This window comes from Dendrobates tinctorius, unplaced genomic scaffold, assembly GCF_039654945.1.
Source record: "Dendrobates tinctorius isolate UK_male_01 unplaced genomic scaffold, ASM3965494v1 ptg000012l, whole genome shotgun sequence".
In the NCBI taxonomy this organism is placed as follows: domain Eukaryota; kingdom Metazoa; phylum Chordata; class Amphibia; order Anura; family Dendrobatidae; genus Dendrobates; species Dendrobates tinctorius.
Window position 1 is genome coordinate 9182877 of NW_027361680.1, and position 21784 is coordinate 9204660.

The 21784-nt window shown below is 44.4% G+C and overlaps 1 protein-coding gene across 1 annotated transcript in view; it reads left to right on the forward strand.

Moving 5' to 3' along the window:
• MGST3 (microsomal glutathione S-transferase 3) overlaps positions 1 to 21784 on the forward strand; it is a 102970-nt gene that overhangs the window by 28769 nt on the left and 52417 nt on the right. Inside the window, exon 2 of the mRNA XM_073557974.1 lies at positions 10270 to 10393. Coding sequence (XP_073414075.1) covers positions 10277 to 10393 — 117 coding nt within the window. The 5' untranslated portion in view covers positions 10270 to 10276. The remainder of the gene's footprint in view (positions 1 to 10269; positions 10394 to 21784) is intronic.

Sequence of the window (21784 nt, forward strand, 5' to 3'; positions counted from 1 at the left end):
ACTGGCAATACTCCTGTGCCGGTGTTGAGCAGCCTGAACAGCAGTGAAGGATGGAAGAAGATGGAGCAACAACAAAGAAGTACCCTTCATTTTGTTGACTTTGGTTTTTTAATTGAATCTCACTTTGTAGTTTGTTTTAATAAAATATTTTTACATTTGAATTTCAGGTGTGTTATGTTTTTAATGGACTGGGTTGGTTCCAATTTTGAACTTTACACAGTGCAGGGGCACAACTAGGTACAAGGCATGGTACGTTGCAGGTGGCACACCAGTGTTTCAACAAGGGCTATATGGGATTAGGTTACGGACATCTGGCAACTGTCTTCAGTATCTGGACATCAGTTTGAGGGCAACAGCTCCGGACATCAGGCCGCAATCATCAGGCTCTGGAGCTCAGGAAGCGAACAGCAGGCTCCGGGCATCCGTAAGGGAATCCAGGGTTGAGGCAAGGAGGCACAACATATTTCAACACAGGGTGCATATTACAATACAAGGCAAGTTTCAAGCCAGGGTGTGTGTGTGGTTGGGGTTACACCATGGTCCAAGTAAAGGAGCGTGATAAGGGATACGCCAGTGTTCTGGCTATGGCAAGGGCCTGCGCATGTTAGACGGCACACCAGAGTACAGGAGAGGGCCTATGCGTGACAAGAGGACACACAATGCACAGTGCGGACACAGCGTGGGTTCAACGAAGCACAGAGCACGTATGGGGCCCTGGCTAGATGGTCAGGCTGAGGCTCTGAAAGGAGGGAAACACTTTAGGCGTTCACGAATGAGTCACAACAGGCGGACACCGCAAAGTCAATGCCCTGACAAGAAAGTAGAACATATCCAAAACACTTATTAACAAAATAGCCTGAAAAGCATAGTAATGTATTAATAATGGAAATGGATACATAAATTGGGGGACAAATATTTTATATATCTGCATATAATACATTTTTTGAGTGCAATCATTCGATAGAATTTTATTTTCATCCATACAGGGCATTTATGAGAGATGTGAGACCTCTTTTACATTGTCATAACCTAGGATATTATCAGCGCTCCTGCCAAAGTGCTCAGCGAGTCTTCAAAATAAGTCTATTTTTTTGAAGTAACGAGGTAGAAACTGTAACAGACCAACAGGGTGTCTAAAAAAACATATCACAAGTAATGATAGTCTGGGCTGTATCCATATGAATATGGTGACTGATCGGAATGTAATGGGGCTGGTGTCGCTGGTCCATTACTTTGGGTGGGCCCAAAGTTTGAGGGGTGCTTGGGTGGGCCCAAAGCAACTCCACGGTTTCGGTTGCAGCTTTGACAGTCTTATCTTCTATTTTTTTTTTTTTTTATTGGTTCTCTCACCTCTCACCGGATAGGCAGTCCTTCCAGTAGCAACTGCTTCTGCGGAGACAGATGGGCCAGCAGCTGCAGATGGGCCATCAGCAGCTGAAGAATTTGTCCCAGCAGAAGCAGTTGCTACTGATGGCGAAGATATGTCGACAGCTCCAGAGGGACCTGCCCCATCTTCAGACTCTTCGTCAGCCGGACACATGTTCCCGTCAGTCCTGTTGAAAGAAAACCAAATAAACATTTTTCAAAGCTGATTATGACCAACAGTTTATACGCCTAAAAAAAAAAAAAAAAAATTTTTACCTCCTCAATGTCCGGCTAGTGAAAAGGAACTGCAGCTCCTCATAGAAAGGGAAACTGTGCCTCCTTGGCGGTGAAGATCCACTTTTATCCAAGGTTGCGATATATTTATTAAATCGATCCCGAACGGACCGCCACCTCTGCTTCGCATCTTTCGCTGCAAAAAGAGAAAAAGAAAACAGAAATTAATTCACTATCCCTTTCTTAACAAATGGAATCAAATGTGTAGAATATCATTACCGATTTCCCCCTGCTTGACACTTGGGAAGGAATGCCATTCCGGGTACAGTTCCACTAAGATCTTGTTCCAGCAGATCTCTTTGAAGTAGCGATCTTTGAAACTCTCCTCGGCCTGGTCCCATATTGTGGGATAGTCACGGACCTACAATTTATATAATTTTTATTACTTACTATATCAAACACGCAAAATCTTCTTATATTAAAAGCCTAATCAGAATACAGCTGTAGCGGCGACGGTGCAGATGGCAATCCCAGTCTTACACACACACACACACACACATACATACATACACACATACACACACACACACACACACACACACACACACACACACACATTGAGCTTATAAAGTTAGTGTTGGCCAAAAATAAAGTAGTTTGACGATGGTTCCCCCCAATATTTTTGGCCCACAAAGCCTATGCAGCCCGCTGCAGCCTGATTAGGACAACCTGGGAAATTGGGTTAATATACATGTCCCCTTTCCCAGGTTGTCCTAATCAGGCCGCAGCGTTCTGCATAGACTTTGTGGCCCTAAAATATGGGTGACCCCCAGGTCATTATTTTGATTTTTGAGGCCCTGGTTTTAACAGCCAGATAAGCTACGCAGACAGCTGCGTAGCATGATATGTACCACCTGGGAAAGGGGATAATATCCAGGTCCCCTTTTCCCGTAGCTTAACTGGCTGTAAAAACCAGGGCCTCAAAAATCAAAGTAATGACCTGGGGGTCCCCCATATTTTAGGGCCAGAAAGGCTAAGCAGACAAGTGCGAGCTGATATTTCCAACCTGGGAAGGGGTTAATATCCATGTCCCCTTTCCCAGGCTACGAATATGAGCCCGCAGCTGTCTGCGTAGTCTCTGGCTCTAAAAAAAAAAAAAAGGGAGACCCCCAAAAAAATGACGTGGGGGTCCCCCATATTTTAGGGCCAGAAAGGCTATGCAGACAGCTGCGGGCTCATATTCATAGCCTAGGAAGGGGTCATGGATATTGCCCCCCCCCCCCCCGGCTACAAATGAGCCCGCAGCCGCCCCAGAAATGGCGCATCTATTAGATGCGCCAATTCCGGCACTTAGCCCCTCTCTTCCCACTCCCGCTCCGCGGCGGCGGGATATGGGGTAATAAAGGGGTTAATGCCACCTTTGATTGACAGGTGACATTAACCCCAGTTAATAATGGAGAGGCGTCAATAAGACGCCGATCCATTATTAAGCCCATAGAAACAATTTTTTTTTAAAAAGACACAAACAAAAACATTTTTATTGAAATAAAAAAACATTGTTTTTGACTAATTTTTTATTGTACCCTCAATCCTATGCGACGCCCTCGATCACCAAAAAAAAACAACAAACCAATTCTATACCTACCGTTCCGTCGCACTCCATTCAACGAGTGTCCCATGACTATCTGACATGGAGAACAGTCACATCAGGTGATGTGACCATTCTCCATGCCTGCAGAAACACACTGACAGGAGCTCTGCTCCTGCAGTGTGTTACTGCGCATGTGCCAAGAGTTTACCTGAGTTCAGTGACTCGCGTAACCTCCTTTACGGCACTGCTGCGTGGGAAAGGTCAAACGCAGCAGAAGAGCCATAAAGCGAGGTCCCGGAGCGGCCAAACACCGGAAAACTCGGCGATACACTGCAGGAGCACCGCTCCTGCTAGTGTATCGCCCGAGGACTGCTGAGATCGCCGCGGGACACTCTATTTTTGGATTTCTGCGGACAGAGTATTTTGCGGTTTTTTATTTTTTTCCCTAGGTGATTTCAAGGGCTTCGGGGAACAAAATGTGCTGTATGTGGTGAGTATGTATTCTATGTTGTATGTTGCATGTCATGTATACATGTATTCTATGTTGTATGTCATGTTTGTTTTTTGTTACATGTTTTAACACTTTGTGCTCGGTCGCCCCAGGGACTACTCTCCCATCCTATAGGCGGATGGGAGCAGCAGTCCCATGCGGCGATCGAGCACAATATGGGGCCTACCGCCGCATGGACACTCTCCGGACACACACAGACTGACACGCACACACAAACATACATACCAGATCTATCAGACGCCCCACATCAATGTCCATGCGACGGTAGGCCATGGCGACGTCTTCTTCCTTCCTCCCACACACTTCCTCTTCCGCGCCCTCACTTCCGTATCCTGCGGTTTTTACACCCCAAACCGCAGCAAAAACCGCAGATCTCTTTACATCTGCGGTTTTTGCTGCGGAATACAGTGACTCAATGCAAGTCTATGGGTGCAAAACCGCTGCAGAACCGCAGAAATAATTGACATGCTGCGGGAAAAAAGGTGCTTTCCGCATGTTTTTTTTCCGCAGCGTGTGCACAGCGGCTTTGCAAACCCACAGAGTAACATGGCAATGTACTGTCTGCAGAACTGCTGCGGTTACGCAGGACTAATACCGCTGCGGAACCGCAGCAAAAACCGCAGCGTGTGCACATACCCTTAGAGTTTCTCCAGGACGGTCTGGATCTGCTTCTCACACCCAGTACTTTTAAAGGTACAGGTGTCAGCCCTTAGTTCATTCTACGACCAGGACCTGGCAAGCCATCGATGGATTAAACGGTTCATGACCTCAGCGTTGAGGATCCGTCCCAGACTCCATAGCCAGAGTCCCCCCTGGGACTTGAACCTGGTTCTCAGGGGCCTGACTGCTGAACCATTTGAACCACTGTCTAACACAACTTTGGAAAACTTAACACTAAAAGCCGCGTTCCTGGTAGCAATTACTACTGCAAGACGCATAGGAGAATTACAGGCCCTTTCAATACAGGAGCCATATCTAACCATCATGGAGGATAGCATCATTCTGAGATTAGATCCCTCATTTATGCCTAAGGTAGTATCGAACTTTCATAGGTTCCAGGACATTGTATTGCCTTCCTGCTGTCCAAACCCCTCCAGAACAAAAGAAGAGTTCCATACCCTCGATGTCCGCAGAATAGTACTCTTCTACCTCCAGCAGACGGAAAGTTGAAGGATTGATCAGAACTTATTCATTCAGATTTCAGGCTGAAATAGAGGCAAAAAGGCGGCAAAAAAACAGTCGCGAATTGGATCAAGCAAGCGATCAGCCTCGCCTACTCGTCACAGAACGTCCCTCCTCCTACATCATTAAGAGCCCACTCTACTCGTTCGATAGCAACATCGTGGGCAGAAAGAGGAGACGCATCTCCGGAGCAGATATGCAGAGCCGTCATCTGTCCATACATTCACCAGACACTATAGACTAAATTTCAATAGGGATCTAACGTTTGGCAGACGTGTTCTGCAGGCTGTCCCTCCCTAAGAAATGAGTTGTTGGTATTTCTCCGATACTGCTGTCGTGGAAGGTGACTAGAGAAAATAGAATTAGTCTTACCGGTAATTCGGTTTCTAGGAACCTTCCACGACAGTACTAATTTCCCTCCCTACCTGATACTCTACCGGATGATTCCTGCCCTTTGGTGGTAACTATACTATGCTATATTTATTACTTTCATTGTGCATATATGGGTGTGACCGCCCTCTTTCTGAACTGGGAAAACCATCCTGCCTGGCATATGCTTTTACTAGTGGTTCAGTCCCTCGACCCTTGTTCACATTCACGTCACTAGGCAAGTGAAAAGGTTTTAAATAGTAGAGTAGGACTGTCCCATTGGGGTTGCCTTGACGTGGTGGGATGGCTTGTACGTTATTTTGATCAAAATTATGTTTACTAAATACCCTTTATTAACAATAATACCATTATGCATGATTTGCAGTTTATTTTAGGACGTGTTTTTTGCTTTTTGCTTTCTCTGGTTAATGGTCATGTGTTAATATGCACTTACATTGTGCATACACATTAACTTTCTCAGTTCAGACTCCAGTTTTTTATACTAGCGTGTACAGAAACAACATTGGAGGTAGTAGGAAGGGGAGGGTTAATTAACCTCTTGTGCATTTCCTGTCCCCCATTAGGGAGGGGAGACATCCTCCGATACTGCTGTCGTGGAAGGTTCCTAGAAACCGAATTACCGGTAAGACTAATTCTATTTTTGTTCATTCTGCGTCCCAAAAATCGGAATAAAAAGCGATCAATAAATGTCACGTGCCCGAAAATGGTACCAATAAAAAGTCAACTCGTCCCGCAAAAAATAAGACCTCACATGACTCGGTGGGTCAAAATATGGAAAAATTATAGCTCTCAAAATGTGATGCAAAAACTATTTTTAAAATAAAAAGCATCTTTTAGCGTGTGACAGCTGCCAAACATAAAAACCCGCCATAAATAGTAAATCAGACCCCCCTTTATCACCCCCTTGGGGAAAAATAATAAAATAAAAAAATATATTTATTTTCATTTTCTGGTTAGGGTTGGAGTTAGAATTGGGGGGTTTCCACTGTTTGGGCACTTCAGGTGCTCTCCAATATGGCGTCTGATCTCAATTCCAGCCAATTCTGCGATGAAAAAGTCAAATGGTACTCCTTCCCTTCCAAGCTCTGCCATGCGCCCAAACAGTGTTTTACCCCCACATATGGGGTATCTGCCTACTCAGGACAAATTGGACAACAACTTTTCGGGTCCAATTTCTCCTGTTACCCTTAGGAAAAAAAAAATTGGTGACTAAAAGACCATGTTTGTGGAAAAAAAATAATTTTTTTTCTTTTCACGCCCAGGCGTTATAAACTTCTGTGAAGCACTTGGGGGTTCAAAATGCTCACGACACATCTAGATAAGTTCCGTGGGAGGTCTAGTTTCCAAAATGGGGTCATTTGTGGGGAGTTTCAACAGTTTAGGCACATCAGAGGCTCTCCAAACGCGACATGACACCCGCAGACCGTTCCATCAAAGTGTGCATTCCAAAACGTCACTACTTCCCTTCCGAGCCCCGACGATTGCCCATACAGTAGTTTTCTCCCACATATGGGGTATCAGCGTGCTCGGAACAAATTGGACAACTTTTGGGGTCCAATTTCTCCTGTTACCCTTGGGAAAATAAAAATTGGGGACGAAAAGATCATGTTTGTGGAAAATATGATGTTTTTTATTTTCACGCCTGGGCGTTATTAACTTCTGTGAAGCCCTTGGGGGTTCAAAGTGCTCACCACACATCTAGATAATTTCCTTGGGGGGGGTCTAGTTTGCAAAACGGAGTCATTTTTTGGGGGTTTCCACTGTCTTGGCACATCAGGGGCTCTCCAAACGCGACATGGCATCCGATTTCAATACCAGACAAAGTCAAATGGCGCTGCTTCCCTTCCGAGCTCTGCCATGCGCCCAAATAGTCGTTTACCCCCACTTATGGGGTATCAGCGTACTCAGGACAAATTGCACAATAACTTTTAGGGTCCTGTTACCCTTGGGAAAATAAAAATTGGGGGTGAAAAGATCATTTTTGTGGAAGAAATATTTTTTTTAATTGTACGGCTGTACGTTATAAACTTCTGTGAAGCCCTGGTGGGTTCAAAGTTCTCACCACATATCTAGAGAAGTTCCTTGGGGGGGGTCTAGTTTCCAAAATGGGGTCACTTGGAGGGGGGGGGTTTCGACTGTTCAGGCACATCAGGGGCTCTCCAAACGTGACATGGCGTCCGATCTGAATTCCAGCCAATTTTGCACTGAAAAAGTAAGACAGCGCTTCTTCCCTTCTGAGCTCTGCCATGCGCCGAAACAGTGGTTTCCCCCCCCCACATATCAGGTATCGGCGTACTCATGACAAATTGGACAATAACTCTTGCAGTCCAATTTCTCCTGTTACAATTGGTAAAATAAAAAAAATTGGACCTGAAGTACTTTTTTGGTGAAAAAAAAAAGTTATGTTCATTTTTTTTTTTTTTAAACATTCAAAAAATTTCTGTGAAGCACCTGAAGGGTTAAACTTCTTGAATGTGGTTTTGAGCACCTTGAGAGGTGCAGTTTTTAGAATGGTGTCACTTTTGGGTATTTTCTATCATATAGACCCCTCAAAGTGACTTCAAATGTGATGTGGTCCGTAAAAATAAAATGGTGTTGCAGAAATGAGAAATCGCTGGTCAACTTTTAACCCCTAACTTCCTAACAAAAAAAACTTTTGGTTCCAAAACTGTGCTGATGTAAAGTAAACATGTGTAATGCTACTTGTTAACTTTTTTGTGTGCCATATCTCTGTGATTTAAGGGCATAAAAATTCAAAGTTGGAAAATTGCGAAATTTTCACCAAATTTGTTTTTTTTCACAAACGCAAGTTATATCAATGAAATTTTACCACTAGCATGAAGTACAATATGTCACGAGAAAACAATGTCAGAATCACCAGGATCCATGGAAGCGTTCCAGAGTTATTACCTCATAAAGGGACAGTGGTCAGAATTGTAAAAATTGGCCCGGTCATGAACGTGCAAACCACCCTTGGGGGTTAAGGGGTTAATCTCAGTGTTTGAGTGATAATGGATCTTTCATTTCTCTGTGCTCACATGTTAATTTTGTTTTTTAGCGATGCAATGGGTAAGACCCGGGAGGGTCGGAACGTCTGCTAATAGTTATAGTCACCTTCTGTTATTGATATCGCATAAAGTAATTACTGCCTCTACAGTTCTGTAAGATTGGCTTTTCTTTTTTGAATGGACTGTTTATAATAAAAATGTGACTGGTGCATCTGAACCATGAATATGGAAAATGAGTGCACAATCATTGTAAGCTCAGCCAGCCATGCCCCAGAATATACGTGCTAATCACCCAGTGTGCCTTGCCCCTAATCCTCGCTGCTCCCTAGCATCTCTCCACAGAGAAGCCTCCTATCATCACTGTGCAGCTAGTCTGTGCTTTTTTTACTGCTCAGATGTACATAGGTCAGTGTTTTCCTCTAAGCTTTGCTTTCAAGGCAAATTGAAAATAAGAGCGAAGTGTAATGGTGATTGATGACACTTCTGAGGGGAGACGTGCCGAGAGTTTTTCATGCTCTGCAATACTTGTCTATATAGTCACCTGTCTGAAAAACTAATTCCCTTTCGGCCATAAGCATTTTCAGAAAGGATCATGTAATTTAACAAACCAGAAATCTTCTTTTTCAGCTCTATTCTGATATTTTCGGGTTGCTAGATCATTGCACCCGTGACTATACACTCACTGGCCACTTTATTAGGTACGCCATGCTAGTAAGGGGTTGGACCCCCTTTTGCCTTCAGAACTGCCTCAATTCTTCGTGGCAGAGATTCAACAAGGTGCTGGAAGCATTCCTCAGAGATTTTGGACCATATTGACATGATGGCATCACACAGTTGGCGCAGATTTGTCGGCTGCACATCCCTGATGCGAATCTCCCGTTCCACCACATCCCAAAGATGCTCTATTGGATTGAGATCTGGTGACTGAGGAGGCCATTTAAGTACAGTAAACTCATTGTCATGTTCAAGAAACCAATCTGAGATGATTCGAGCTTTATGACATGGCGCATTATCCTGCTGAAAGTAGCCATCAGATGTTGGGTACATTGTGGTCATAAAGGGATGGACATGGTCAGCAACAATACTCAGGTAGGCTGTGGCGTTGCAACGATGCTCAATTGGTACCAAGGGGCCCAAAGAGTGCCCAGAAAAAATTCCCCACACCATGACACCACCACCACCAGCCTGAACCGTTGATACAAGGCAGGATGGATCCATGCTTTCATGTTGTTTACGCCAAATTCTGACCCGACCATCCGAATGTCGCAGCAGAAATCGAGACTCATCAGACCAGGCAACGTTTTTCCAATCTTCTACTGTCCAATTTCGATGAGCTTGTGCAAATTGTAGCCTCAGTTTCCTGTTCTTAGCTGAGAGGAGTGGTACCCAGTGTGGTCTTCTGCTGCTGTAGCCCATCTGCCTCAAAGTTCGACGCACTGTGCGTTCAGAGATGCTCTTCTGCCTACCTTGGTTGTAACGGGTGGCAATTTGAGTCACTGTTGCCTTTCTATCAGCTCGAACCAGTCTGCCCATTCTCCTCTGACCTCTGGCATCAACATGGCATTTCCGGCCACAGAACTGCCGCTCACTGGATTTTTTTTCTTTTTCGGACCATTCTCTGTAAACCCTAGAGATGGTTGTGCGTGAAAATCCCAGTAGATCAGCAGTTTCTGAAATTCTCAGACCAGCCCTTCTGGCACCAACAATCATGCCACGTTCAAAGGCACTCAAATCACCTTTCTTCCCCATACTGATGCTCGGTTTGAACTGCAGGAGATTGTCTTGACCATGTCTACATGCCTAAATGCACTGAGTTGCCGCCATGTGATTGGCTGATTAGAAATGAAGTCTTAACACACAGTTGGACAGGTGTACCTAATAAAGTGGCCAGTGAGTGTATATTAGGTAAGCATGATGGTTCCTCTCTGAAGGAAAGAAGCCTTTGTTAAAATCTTTAACACTTGTTATTCCCCTTTTGTGTCTTTCAGACTCAGAATGGTCGTCCTTTCCAAAGAACATGGCTACGTGCTCCTGACTGGTGCAGCCAGTTTTGTAATGGTGGCTCACCTTGCAATAAATGTTTCTAAGGCCCGCAAGAAGTATAATGTAGAGGTAGGAGTAAGCTCCACACAATGGAATAGCCTTAGTTCAGGCTGCACATGCATGTGCTTAAAGGGAGTTAAAGCCACTAGTAGAAGGATTTGTGCGATGATGACCTAACTATTCTAATCAGGTGTAGCTAGGGGTTTGGTTCAAGGGGGGCGAAACTTCTGAGTGAGCCCCTAATCATGTAACTCTGATTACAAATATGGTGGCGCCTCCTAATAGTGGATGTAGGAGAACCTCAGCCGATGTTAACTTACAAAAGAAAAGGTCCTACCACAGCTTCAAGAGTTTAAATTGTTATTGATGCAAATATAATAAAAATATGTAAAATACAGAAGCCATATACCCAGAAAAACGAAAACCCTGAACCGAAATGTGTTCAGGATAAAGTTTCAATGAATAGTATCATATACCACTACACAAGAAGATTAGGCTCTGATGCGACTCAACGTTCAAGTCAATACATCAATATGTGTATTTGCTCTCCAACATGGGAAATGTCTGTATCTACCCTGTATCCGAATAGGTGATTCGCTTGGGGTATAGATTCTAATCTGGAATTGATAGGATAAGGTGTAACAATAGATGAAATGCATAGCTACGTACCAGTAGCGGTGTTTTTCAGGAGCCCATGACCGCACCACGAGAGAGGGGATCCGCCCTTCGGGGACAGGAAACTTAGACGTAAAACGGCGGCACCTCTCTCCCGCATGAGTTGGTTAACAGAGCATGAGAGGACCTCCACGGTTAGTAGCAAAACATACAACAATTTAACTCTAAAAATACTCTGCACACATGACTAAACATAACGCCCGGAAACAAGGTGCCAACCCACACGTGAAAAGGGAGGGAATATAAGGCTCCCGAAAAACACCGCTACCGGTAAGTAGCTATGCATTTATTCATTCTCCATGACAGCACCACAAGAGAATTAGAGATGTAGAGAGTCTAGGGGGGAAACACGGCCTCAAGCACCCTTCTCCCAAACGTGAGATCAGAGGAGCCACCTAGATCCAGTCTATAATGCTTAAAGAAAGTGGACAGAGAGGACTTGCATATGTCCTCAATCGACACCTCCGACCTCTCTGCCCAGGATGTCGCCACGGCTCGGGTAGAGTGAGCTCTTACGCCTTCTGGGACTTCCACACCACCTGTTGTATAAGCCAAAGAAATCGCCTCCCTAATCCATCTAGCTAAGGTGTTTTGGACACTCTTAAGTCCTTTCCTGACCTCCTGAAGGGGTACGAAAAAGGAGTTGTCTTTTTTTCCAAGGGTCTGTTACTGAAATGGAGTTTTTGCTCCTGATTTAGAGGGATTGGGGCAGAAAGAGGGGAGGACTATTTCTTGTAGTCTGTGAAATTTTGAAGCTACTTTTGGCAGATACAGGGGATCTGGTTTCAATATAACTCTATCCTCGCTAAACTGAGTGTATGGGGTTGTCTTGAGAGAGCAGGTCACTAACCCTCCTTGCGGACGTGAGCGCAACTAAAAGATCAGTCTTAAAGGATAGACCTCTTATTGAGGCAGTCCATAGGCTCAAAAGGACCTCTTGTTAATGCTGTAAGCACCAGGTTAAGATCTCACGGAATCAATTTCTGTTTTATATTGGGTCTGAACCTAGCTACCCAGTAATTTCCTGCTAAGTTACAATTGTACAGCGCTCCCAGAGCTGATACTTGGACTCTAAGAGTGCTCGTGGCTAAACCCATTTCTAATCCTTTCTGCCGGAATTCCAGTATCTGGCTAATACAGACTGGCTAACTTCCGTCCCTGAGATTTCTAAAAATTTCTTCCTGACTCTGACATAAATATTTGTTGTAGAAGCCTTCCTGCTTTTCAGCAAGGTATTAACAAGTCCCCGGGAAAAACCCCTTTCCCCTAGCAGCGCCCTTTCAAATTCCAAGCCGCTAGACGTAGATTGAACACTTGTGGATGGAAAATTGGACCTTGGGAAAGGAGATTTGGGAGCTCCGGAAGAATCCAGGGTCAACATGGACATTTTCCTCAGCCAGGGGAACCATGGTCTCCTGGGCCAGAATGGTGCTATTAAGATGACCCAAGCTCTGTCCTCTTATCTTCCTCAGAAATATCGGGATCAGGTTTAAGGGGGGAAAGGCGTAAGCCAGATTGAAGTCCCATGAGATAAGGAGAGCGTCCACTGCATACGGATTTTTCTCTTGGATTCAAGGAACAGAACCGGTGCAGCTTTCTGTTCTTTGTTGGCAAGTAGGTCTATATCTGGGGGGCCCCCACATCTTTACGATCTGACTGAAGGAGAACCCATTCTCCTGGTCTGAGTCTGTTGCGGCTTAGGTAATCGGCCATGATATTGTTTCCCTTTTATATGAAGAGATGTGAGCGACAGATGTACCTCGGCTATCTAAAAGATACGATCCGCCAGTTCCACTAATGATCTGGATCGAGTCCCCTCCTTGATGGTTAATGTAAGCTACAGTTACCTGATTGTCTGAAAATAGTCTGACGTGGCGGCCCTGCAGGGATAAACTACTTGAAGCTCGTTCTACAGCTAACAGTTCTTTTAGGTTAGATGATAAATTTTGTTCAGATTGTGTCCATATCCCCTGGACCCACATATCTCCCATGTGTGCCCCCCAACCCTTGGGGCTAGCATCCATAGTAATTACTCGGCATACATGATTTATCCAAGGAACTCTTCTATGTAGGTTTGGCAAGTGTAACCACCAACGTAAGGACTGTATAGAAGCGGCGGACAAGAAAAGCCTACTTTCAAGATGGCTCTCTAAATGTTGAGCAGTGTGTGATACATCCCACTGCAGGGTTCTGGTGTGGTATTGGGCCCAAAGCACCGCTGGAATACATGACGTCAGTGAGCCAAACGGTGACAATGCCCCTCTTAGTGTGACTGACGGATTATTCATCACCCTGAGCGCCTGTCGCCAAATACTGTCCACCTTCGACTCCGGTAGGCGACACTCCTGTGTTCTAGAATCTAAGATGAGGCCTAGGAACTCTTGCCCTTCTAGCGGCTGCAATCATGACTTTTTGAAATTAATAATGCACCCCAAATTTTACAAGGCCAATATTACTTTCCCTAATTGGGCAGTACAGTGTGATTCTGAGTGTCCGAGAATTAACAGGTCATCCAGATAGGGAATCACTAGTATGTTCTGTTCATGTAGGTGTGCCATGACTTCTGCCATTATTTTAGTGAAGACCCGGGGGGAAACAGCAACCCAAAAGGGGAGTGCCCTTAACTGGAAGTGTTCAACTACTCTACCCAGTGAAACTGCTACTCTTAGGAACTTTTGATGGTCTGTGTGTATTGTGACATAATAGGCGTCTTTAAGATCGAAGACTACCATGAAACAATTGTTGAATAGCAGTTTTATTACCGATTTCACAGACTCCATCTTGAAAGAATGGACTAGTAAGAACCTATTCAGGATCTTCAAATTGACAATGGTACGGAAGGAGCCATCTGGTTTCTTGACCAGGAAGAGGGGGAGTAGAATACCTTATCTCTTTGTACCGTCGGAACTTTCACAAGGACCCCCTTCTGCTGACGTTCCCAGACCTCAGATTCTAGCACCAGTTCTGTAGGTGAAGGAAGAACGGGAGTCAGAAGAAATTTGTCATTCGGTGTCCTCTGGAGTTTGAATTTTAGCCCCATCTTGATAACGCTAAGAATCCAAGGGCTATTTGAAAAATTTATCCAGGCCGGATAGAAGTCTAAAAGTCTGCCTCTGACCTGGTCTGGCAATCATTGTGGTTTTCTGCGGTCACGGGAGGATTTGAACATATATCCTCTACCTTTCTTCCTGTTGCTGTCGTATCTGGTTCTCTCTCTAGTCGACCTTCGGTTGAACCACGTTCTACTAGGGTTCCACCTGTATGAGGGTCTTCCCAAGTAAGTGAACAGTTTTTTGCTATCGCCTGCCTTCTCCAACAGCTCATGCAGCACTGAACCAAATAGATGTCCCCCTTGCACAGCTTTGACCTGGCCTGCATGTCCCCTGTCCAACACTTCAGCCATATGGCTCTGCGGGCAGCATTAGAAAGGGCCGCCGATCTGGCTGCAAGCTTTACGGACGCCGCTGATGCATCTGAAAGAAACGCTGCTGCCCTCTGGATCATAGGAAAGGAGGATAGGATCTCGTCTCTAGGGACCTTGGCCTTGAGCTGTTCTTCTAGGCTAGGAGTCCTCAAACTTTTTAATCAAGGGGCCAGTGTACGGTCCCTCAGACCATTGGAGGGCTGGAATATAGTTTAAAAAAAAAAACAAAAAAACTATGAACAAATTTCTATGCACACTGCACATATCTTATTTAGAAGTAAAAAAACAAAAACAAAACCGGAACAAATACAATATTTAAAATGAATAACATGTAAGTTGTTAAATCAACAAACTTACCAATATTTCAATGGGAACTGTGGGCCTGCTTCTGGCTAATGAAGATGGTCAATGTCTGGTTCCATATTTGTCACTGCTAGTTGTAATAAGTGATGCAAGTGTGCATCAGTTAGTCAAGATCTGGTAGGAGATTTCAGATGTTTCATTCTGGAAAAAGTCTGTTCAGACATAAGTGCTGCCAAACATCGTTGCCATTTTGAGTGCCTGGTTCCTGAAATTAGGGTATGTTTTAGAGGGGAGAGATGCATAGAAATTAGGAATGTTGCTTGACTTGAATGTGGCTTTCAGAGAGTCACAATTCTGTAGTTCAGCCAGGTCCATTTGGTAAACTGTGTCCACATTTTCATTGACAATAGAAAATGGGTTACGGAAAAGCTGTATGTCCTGTCCATGGAGATGAAGCTCTTTAAATCTAAATTGGAACTGCTTTTGTAAGATTTCCAGTGAATCCACACATGTTTTGTTTGGGAATGCAACCATTGGTTTTTCCGCTAACAAATTTTGATTTGTGGGGATGTGGCAGAAATTTTCCTCCTTCACTTGTTTGATGAGGGGGCCTAATTTTACTTCAAATGCTTTCACATGTGATTGCATATCACAGATGCGCTTCCCCTTTCCTTGAAGTTGCACATTGAAACTGTTAAGTAACACTGTTACATCTGTCAGAAAGGCAAGGTGCCATTTCCATTCTGCATCATTGAGCTCTGGTATTTGTTTTTTGAAAGCAGAAAAGCTGTAATCTGTGGAAGTAAGTCATAGAAACGTTTCAAAACTCTCCCTTGACACAGCCAACGGATTTCTGTGTGGTACAGAACATCTTCATAGCAAACATTTAGCTCAGACAGAAATTCCTGAAATTGTCTGTGGTTTAATGCATTAGCTCTAATGACGTTAATACAAGATACCACAATTTTCATAAGAGTCCCACTTCAGTGATTTACTACACAGTGCCTGTTGGTGGATTAAGCAGTGTATGGCTATTGGATGAGAGTGGTTATGCTTGTCCATCTCTTGGTTAATGCGAGCAATTACTCCTTTCTTAGACCCCCACCATGCTTGGAGCACCATCAGCTGTCACACTGGCTAGTTTAGCCCAGTCCAGCCCCAAACCATTCACAGTTTAGCAAACCTTTTCATAGATATCCTCTCCTGTAGTTGTTACTTTGATGCAAGAAGTTGTGCAGAATCACGAATATCATTACTTTCGTCAAGTGCCAAGGAAAAATAGGAAAGCTCTTTTTTTTTTTTTTTTTTTTTTTTTTTTTTGCGAAGTTTTGCAAATGGTGATGCAAATTGTCTCCCATTTCTTCAATCCTTTGTGTAATTGTAGGTCCTGAAAGACTCGCTGTGCTAAATAAATTGACCTTCTCTGGACACATCTTTGGCTACAGAAAGAAGGCATTCTTTAACAAATTCTTCCTCCACGAATGGTCTGCCAGTGCACGCTATTAGCATGGCAACTTGAAAACTTGCTCGCAGTGATGAAATATTTATCTGCTTCACAAAAGTATTTTGCTGAGTTGTCAATGTATTGTTTAGTTTTAATATTTTATCTTTTCGCACTTCTCCGACCAAACAATCATATTTATCTTTATAAACGGAAAATACCAGCAAAAAACAACAAATGCCCATGCTACAAGGCGACTCAATATAATACTACAGTAAAGGAGGAACAATGAGTATATGTAGCCAAAAATGCAATGAAAATCATATTTATCAAAAGATTAGACTTTAATAAATATTTATAGTACAAACATATATTAAACAAAATACATGGGCATATATCAGTGTCATGTGACTAAATCCATGGGTCAATATAATGACCAAGAGAAGAGGAACCCAAAATATGAATAACACATGTACTGTTAAAGAAAGATCATTTAAAAAAGTTATAATATATTTAGCAACGCCCCCTGAGGAAGCGACATCGTGAAACGCGCGTCGGGGTATATGACCGAGGTCCAGACGGGACTCTATATACACCACTATGGGTAATTATTTTGCACTAATCTCATTATATATTGTTTCTTTACCGTGCACTGGACTTTAAAGGCGCTTTTTTGTGTCTATGGGAAGTTGTTTACCCAGCGGTATAGGAATTATGAGCTTTAGGGAATTTACTATTATTTAAATCCCTATTATTGGATAACATGTGTTGCTAAATATATTATAACTTTTTTAAATGATCTTTCTTTAACAGTACATGTGTTATTCATATTTTGGGTTCCGCTTCTCTTGGTCATTATATTGACCCATGGATTTAGTCACATGACACTGATATATGCCCATGTATGTTTAATATATGATGTTTGTACTATAAATATTTATTAAAGTCTAATCTTTTGATAAATATAATGATTTTCGATATTTATCTTTATGTTGAGTTTGATAGTGTCGACGCAAATTGTATTCTTTGAACACACTATATTCTGGCATATATACACACAGCTTTTTCCTTGTACTGCATGAAAAAGTAATCATAAGTCCACTGTTTGAATAGCCTACACTCCTAGTCAATTTTTCTCTTTCTCGATGTCATTGTTTCCTAGGGATTCAAAATTGCTATTAGTAAAATACACATATATACTGTTTGTGTGTGTGTGTGTATATCTGCCCACGAATAAAGGGCCCGCCGGCATTGAACTGTAGTGACAATCAGTCAGCAGGGCCGACGGGCCGGATAAATGTCCTCGGCGGGCCACAGTTTAAGGACCCCCTTCTCTAGGCGGTCTAGCCACACCATTAGAGATCGGGCTGTACAAGTGGCTGCAATAGCTGCCTAAGGGATCCTGCCGACGTTTCCCAAGACCCTTTTAGGAACACATCAGCCCTTCTGTCTAGCAGGTCTTTTACACTACCTAAGTCCTCAAATGGTAGAGAGGTTCTTTTAGGCTATGTGCACACGCTGCGGGTTGGTCTGTGGATTTTTTTTTTATCTGCGGAACCGCAGGTAAAATGACCTGCGGATTGGCCTGTGGTTTATCATCTCTACAATGGAGGAGATGGTAAACCACAGCAGAATCCGCAGAAAAGAATTGACATGTCATTTCATTCTGCGGATTCAAAACCGCAGCTTTTCCGCAGTTAAAAATCTGCAGCATGTGCACAGCAAATTGTAAATCCCATAGGATAGCATGCTACTGTACACTGTCTGCAGAACTGCTGCAGCAAAAACCGCAGCGTGTGCACATAGCCGCACAAGCCTTGGCCACAGCCGTGTCAAGTTTTGGGGCCTTTTCCCTTACGGCTGATGCTGCCTCCTCGAATGGGTACCTCCTTTTAAATGCTGGCAGTAAAGAACCCTTTCTTCCGGGTTTTTTCCATTCCCATGTAATCAGGGAATTTACTTTATCAATCACGGGAAAGGCTCTACGAGTTTTCCTGTCTAGTCCTTTAAACATCACATCCTGCATGGATCTTTCTGACCAGGGTTCCTTAATCCCCATGGTACTGTTCACCGCTTTCACAAGCCGATTTATCTGATCAAGAGGGAAGCATGAGCAACCTGCTCTGGCCTCCAAAGATGACGAGGATGAAGGGGATGAATCTGACCTTAGTTCCCCCAAGTCACTCTCCGAAATTGAAACCGGGGATCTGGGTTCTTCCTCCTTTTTAAAACCTCTTACCGGAGATGGGGTTTTAACTGTACCCTTGACCTCCTGTCTAACCATCTCCCTCAGGCTGGTGGTAAAGTCTGGAGTCTCCTCCGCTACTAAGTCCTGAATGCATGGTCTGCACAGTTTTTTCTTTCGTGGCCATCTGGGAGTGGAACCCTACACTCGGCACACTCCCTGTGTTTAGATTTAGCGGAACACTTTTTCCCCTAACAGATGAGAGAGAGAACATAAGAAGAGACAATACATCACCAAGTGAACTTTCTCGAAGATCACTTACCTGTGACATGTAAATGAGCGGTACCGTAATCTGCAGGGGTCCTTCCCAGCCGATGATGCATCTCTACGGCTTGAGGACTTGCCGGTCTTAGACCTTTGACTGGCTTTAACTCCTCCAGGGTGGCTACTGCCACTAGACCGCCGCTGGGTAGCTGTTACATGGGGCCTCTCTGAGAGAAGCTGCTGCTCTGGTGAGTGCTGCTGCTGCGCCTCTTGCTCCGGTGACTCCATCTTGACAAATGGGCCTGGAAGCACTTGGCTGCCATTATAGCCCTCTTAAATAGCCGGGCACCCCCAAGGTACCTCCCTCGAATGGGGCCAGCAGGCAAATCCAGGTGGCCTGCCTGGTACTGCGACACGTGCTAATGGGCAGACCCCCCACGGAGACTGCATTAACAGCCAAAAAAAGTGAACCCTTCATTGGCCCGGACGCGTGCCTCCATTCATCAGACAGCATCGTGACTCACATCGGACACCGCACCCCCCACCGCACCACAGGCTACCACCTTCCTGGTGACCCCCGGCATGCTGCAGAGCCGCGCCGGCAGATGAATTCACCGCTGCGGCCCAGTACGCGCCACTAGCCGCGTCATCAGGGGCCGCTCCTTCCAGCGCGTCACACCGGCCATGACCCGAAGGCGCTGGACACACGCCTGGACCGCACCGCCGCTCGCCACTGACAAGTGGTAACACCAGACCTGGTCAGTGGGCACGGTCTCCGGGAAAAGCCCCCGTGCATATACTTACCGGTACCTGTGGTGACGGGCCCCTTGAAGCCAGCACTCCCCCTGAAGGCTGCTTCATCCTGTTGCCGCCACACCAGCAGTTGCCCTGCTATGTGCGCTTCCAGCACACCAGACAGACCGAGGCAGGGGACCCCTGCTACCTGGACTGACCTGCCGGGCCTGGGCACATCTTCTGTCTTCATCTTCATCATAAGGTATGTCTGAAGGGGTTCCCCTGTCAGGGACAGAAAACCAACTGATGCAGGAGAGAGGTGCTGCCCTTTTGTAGGTTTCCTGTCCCCGAAGGGTGGATCCCCTCTCTCGTGGTGCTGTCATGGCGACTGAATAAATAGGGGTCAGACATGTATATACGAGTCTAAAAAAACGAATTCCTGATAAAGTCAGATGTCAATTGCAACAGAACAATAAATCACTTATGACAGGTAAATGCTGGGAGGTGTTGGAGATTATCCTAAACGTGTGCTACGCAGCAAGTAAGGTTCAATACATTATAAAGAGTGGGTTCTCAATCAAAAATGAGTGTCAATCACAATAAGACCGTGTAGCATGGAGACCCTTCCTATAGCAATAAATATGCGAATGCACATACAAAGTCAGAGCATTGCTGAAAATAAATGGTTAGCAGATATACTACGTAGATGGGGGTTGCAGCCAGCAAAAATCTGTTATATAGTCAAAACATGGCAGACAGTAAATAGTTACCCTAAGACCACAGACTGAGTCAGTGTCGCCCCTTGACTTGCGTTTTGGCCAATCTTCCTGAGAAGGTGTATAACACTAACTACAATTTTATGGTGGTGCACCCTGATAGTTGATGTCGGAGAAAATCAGTAGATGAGAGCTGTTACTAAAAAGTGTCTATACAAAGACAAATACTGATATTACTGCCACATGGTGACATATAGTGGTAAATACCAGTCCTGCCGAACATACAAGTGATTACGGTACAGTTATATATAGTAACTTACAGCTGACATTGATTCCACCAGAGAGAATCAATTTTCCCAGACTGATGACAACTTCTACCTGCCAGGACTGTGCTGCAGAGATTGCTACAAAGACATATATGACTTCTCACGTTTCAGACACCGTCTCCATCTATCCCCAAACTGCACAAACTCTTATCCTGCTGATACCCCAATGCTGAGCCGCTGCTGCCGTATGTGTGCCCTCTAAATTTTCTTCCTAATGGAGCCCTAGATTTCCCTTTCATTGTCAATAAAAGTGCTCCACAAACACGAACATATCCCTACAACATATCCCTACAGTGAATTCCTTCATAGTACTCCACATGCACAATATGATGACCCTACTGTACCCCACCCTTCTCTTGCCCTGGAAAAGTATGGTGATCCCAACACAGCCCTACATGCAGTATAATGGGCCTACAAAGAATAGAATGGTCCAACACCCCTCCACACTGTATAATAGCCACACATAGTCCTCTGTACAGTAGAGTGCGCTCTATAGTCCTCAATACAGTTTTATGGGCACCACAATGTTCATAAAATACAATACTCACCTCTCCTACTCGTTCCCTGCTACTCCGGTCTCCGCAGTTTGTCTTCTGAACTATCGCACATCTCGACGAAGAGGACGCAATGTAGTGACATCATCGCGCTAAGACGTCAAACGCCGAGGAAGAATGATGGGGGAGGAAGTGTCAGCCGATGCTGCTTAATATTGGAAAAGAGACCCTGATTCCAACAATGTATCACTTAGTTTAGTAGTTGAAGTAATTGTGATACAGTCAGTTATTACTTGTATCATGTAGCAGCGCTCATAAAACTAACCAGGCTCTCTATGCACATAGTGTATTGACAGTGAGCTGCTTATCATAGGACATGGTGTGGTTGGGACTAGCAGGCACCTGATCACCAGTCAAGGCAGTGATTATAATCCTGGTTGAATAAATATTCATTCCAAGTAAACAGCACATGGTCTGATAAGTGATACATCACTGAATTGTGTTTTTTAGGTAATGATCATGTGTTCAATATTTGTAAGCCAAAATTGGGCGTGGAACAATCGACGGAAAGAGTAATAGAAACGCGTCACTACTCTGGCATTTATCACCCTGGATTTGAATTATGCTGAGATAAAATACTGAAAGTGGGAATGTGACCTAAGCCTCGATCTCCTGCTGTCCTCAGATTGCATGGCAATAACCTGCAGACAGAATTAATTTAAGGATAACCGGGTGGAGGAAAAGCTTTCTCTGCACAGGAGACACTTACTCACTGACACTGGGCCTAGTGGTGCGTTCAAGATCCATTTTAATGTGTATGGGAGAGAAAAAAACTTGAATTGTGACCAGATTCTTCATCACTACAGATGCACACAAGGTCATCCCAATTTAGAAACT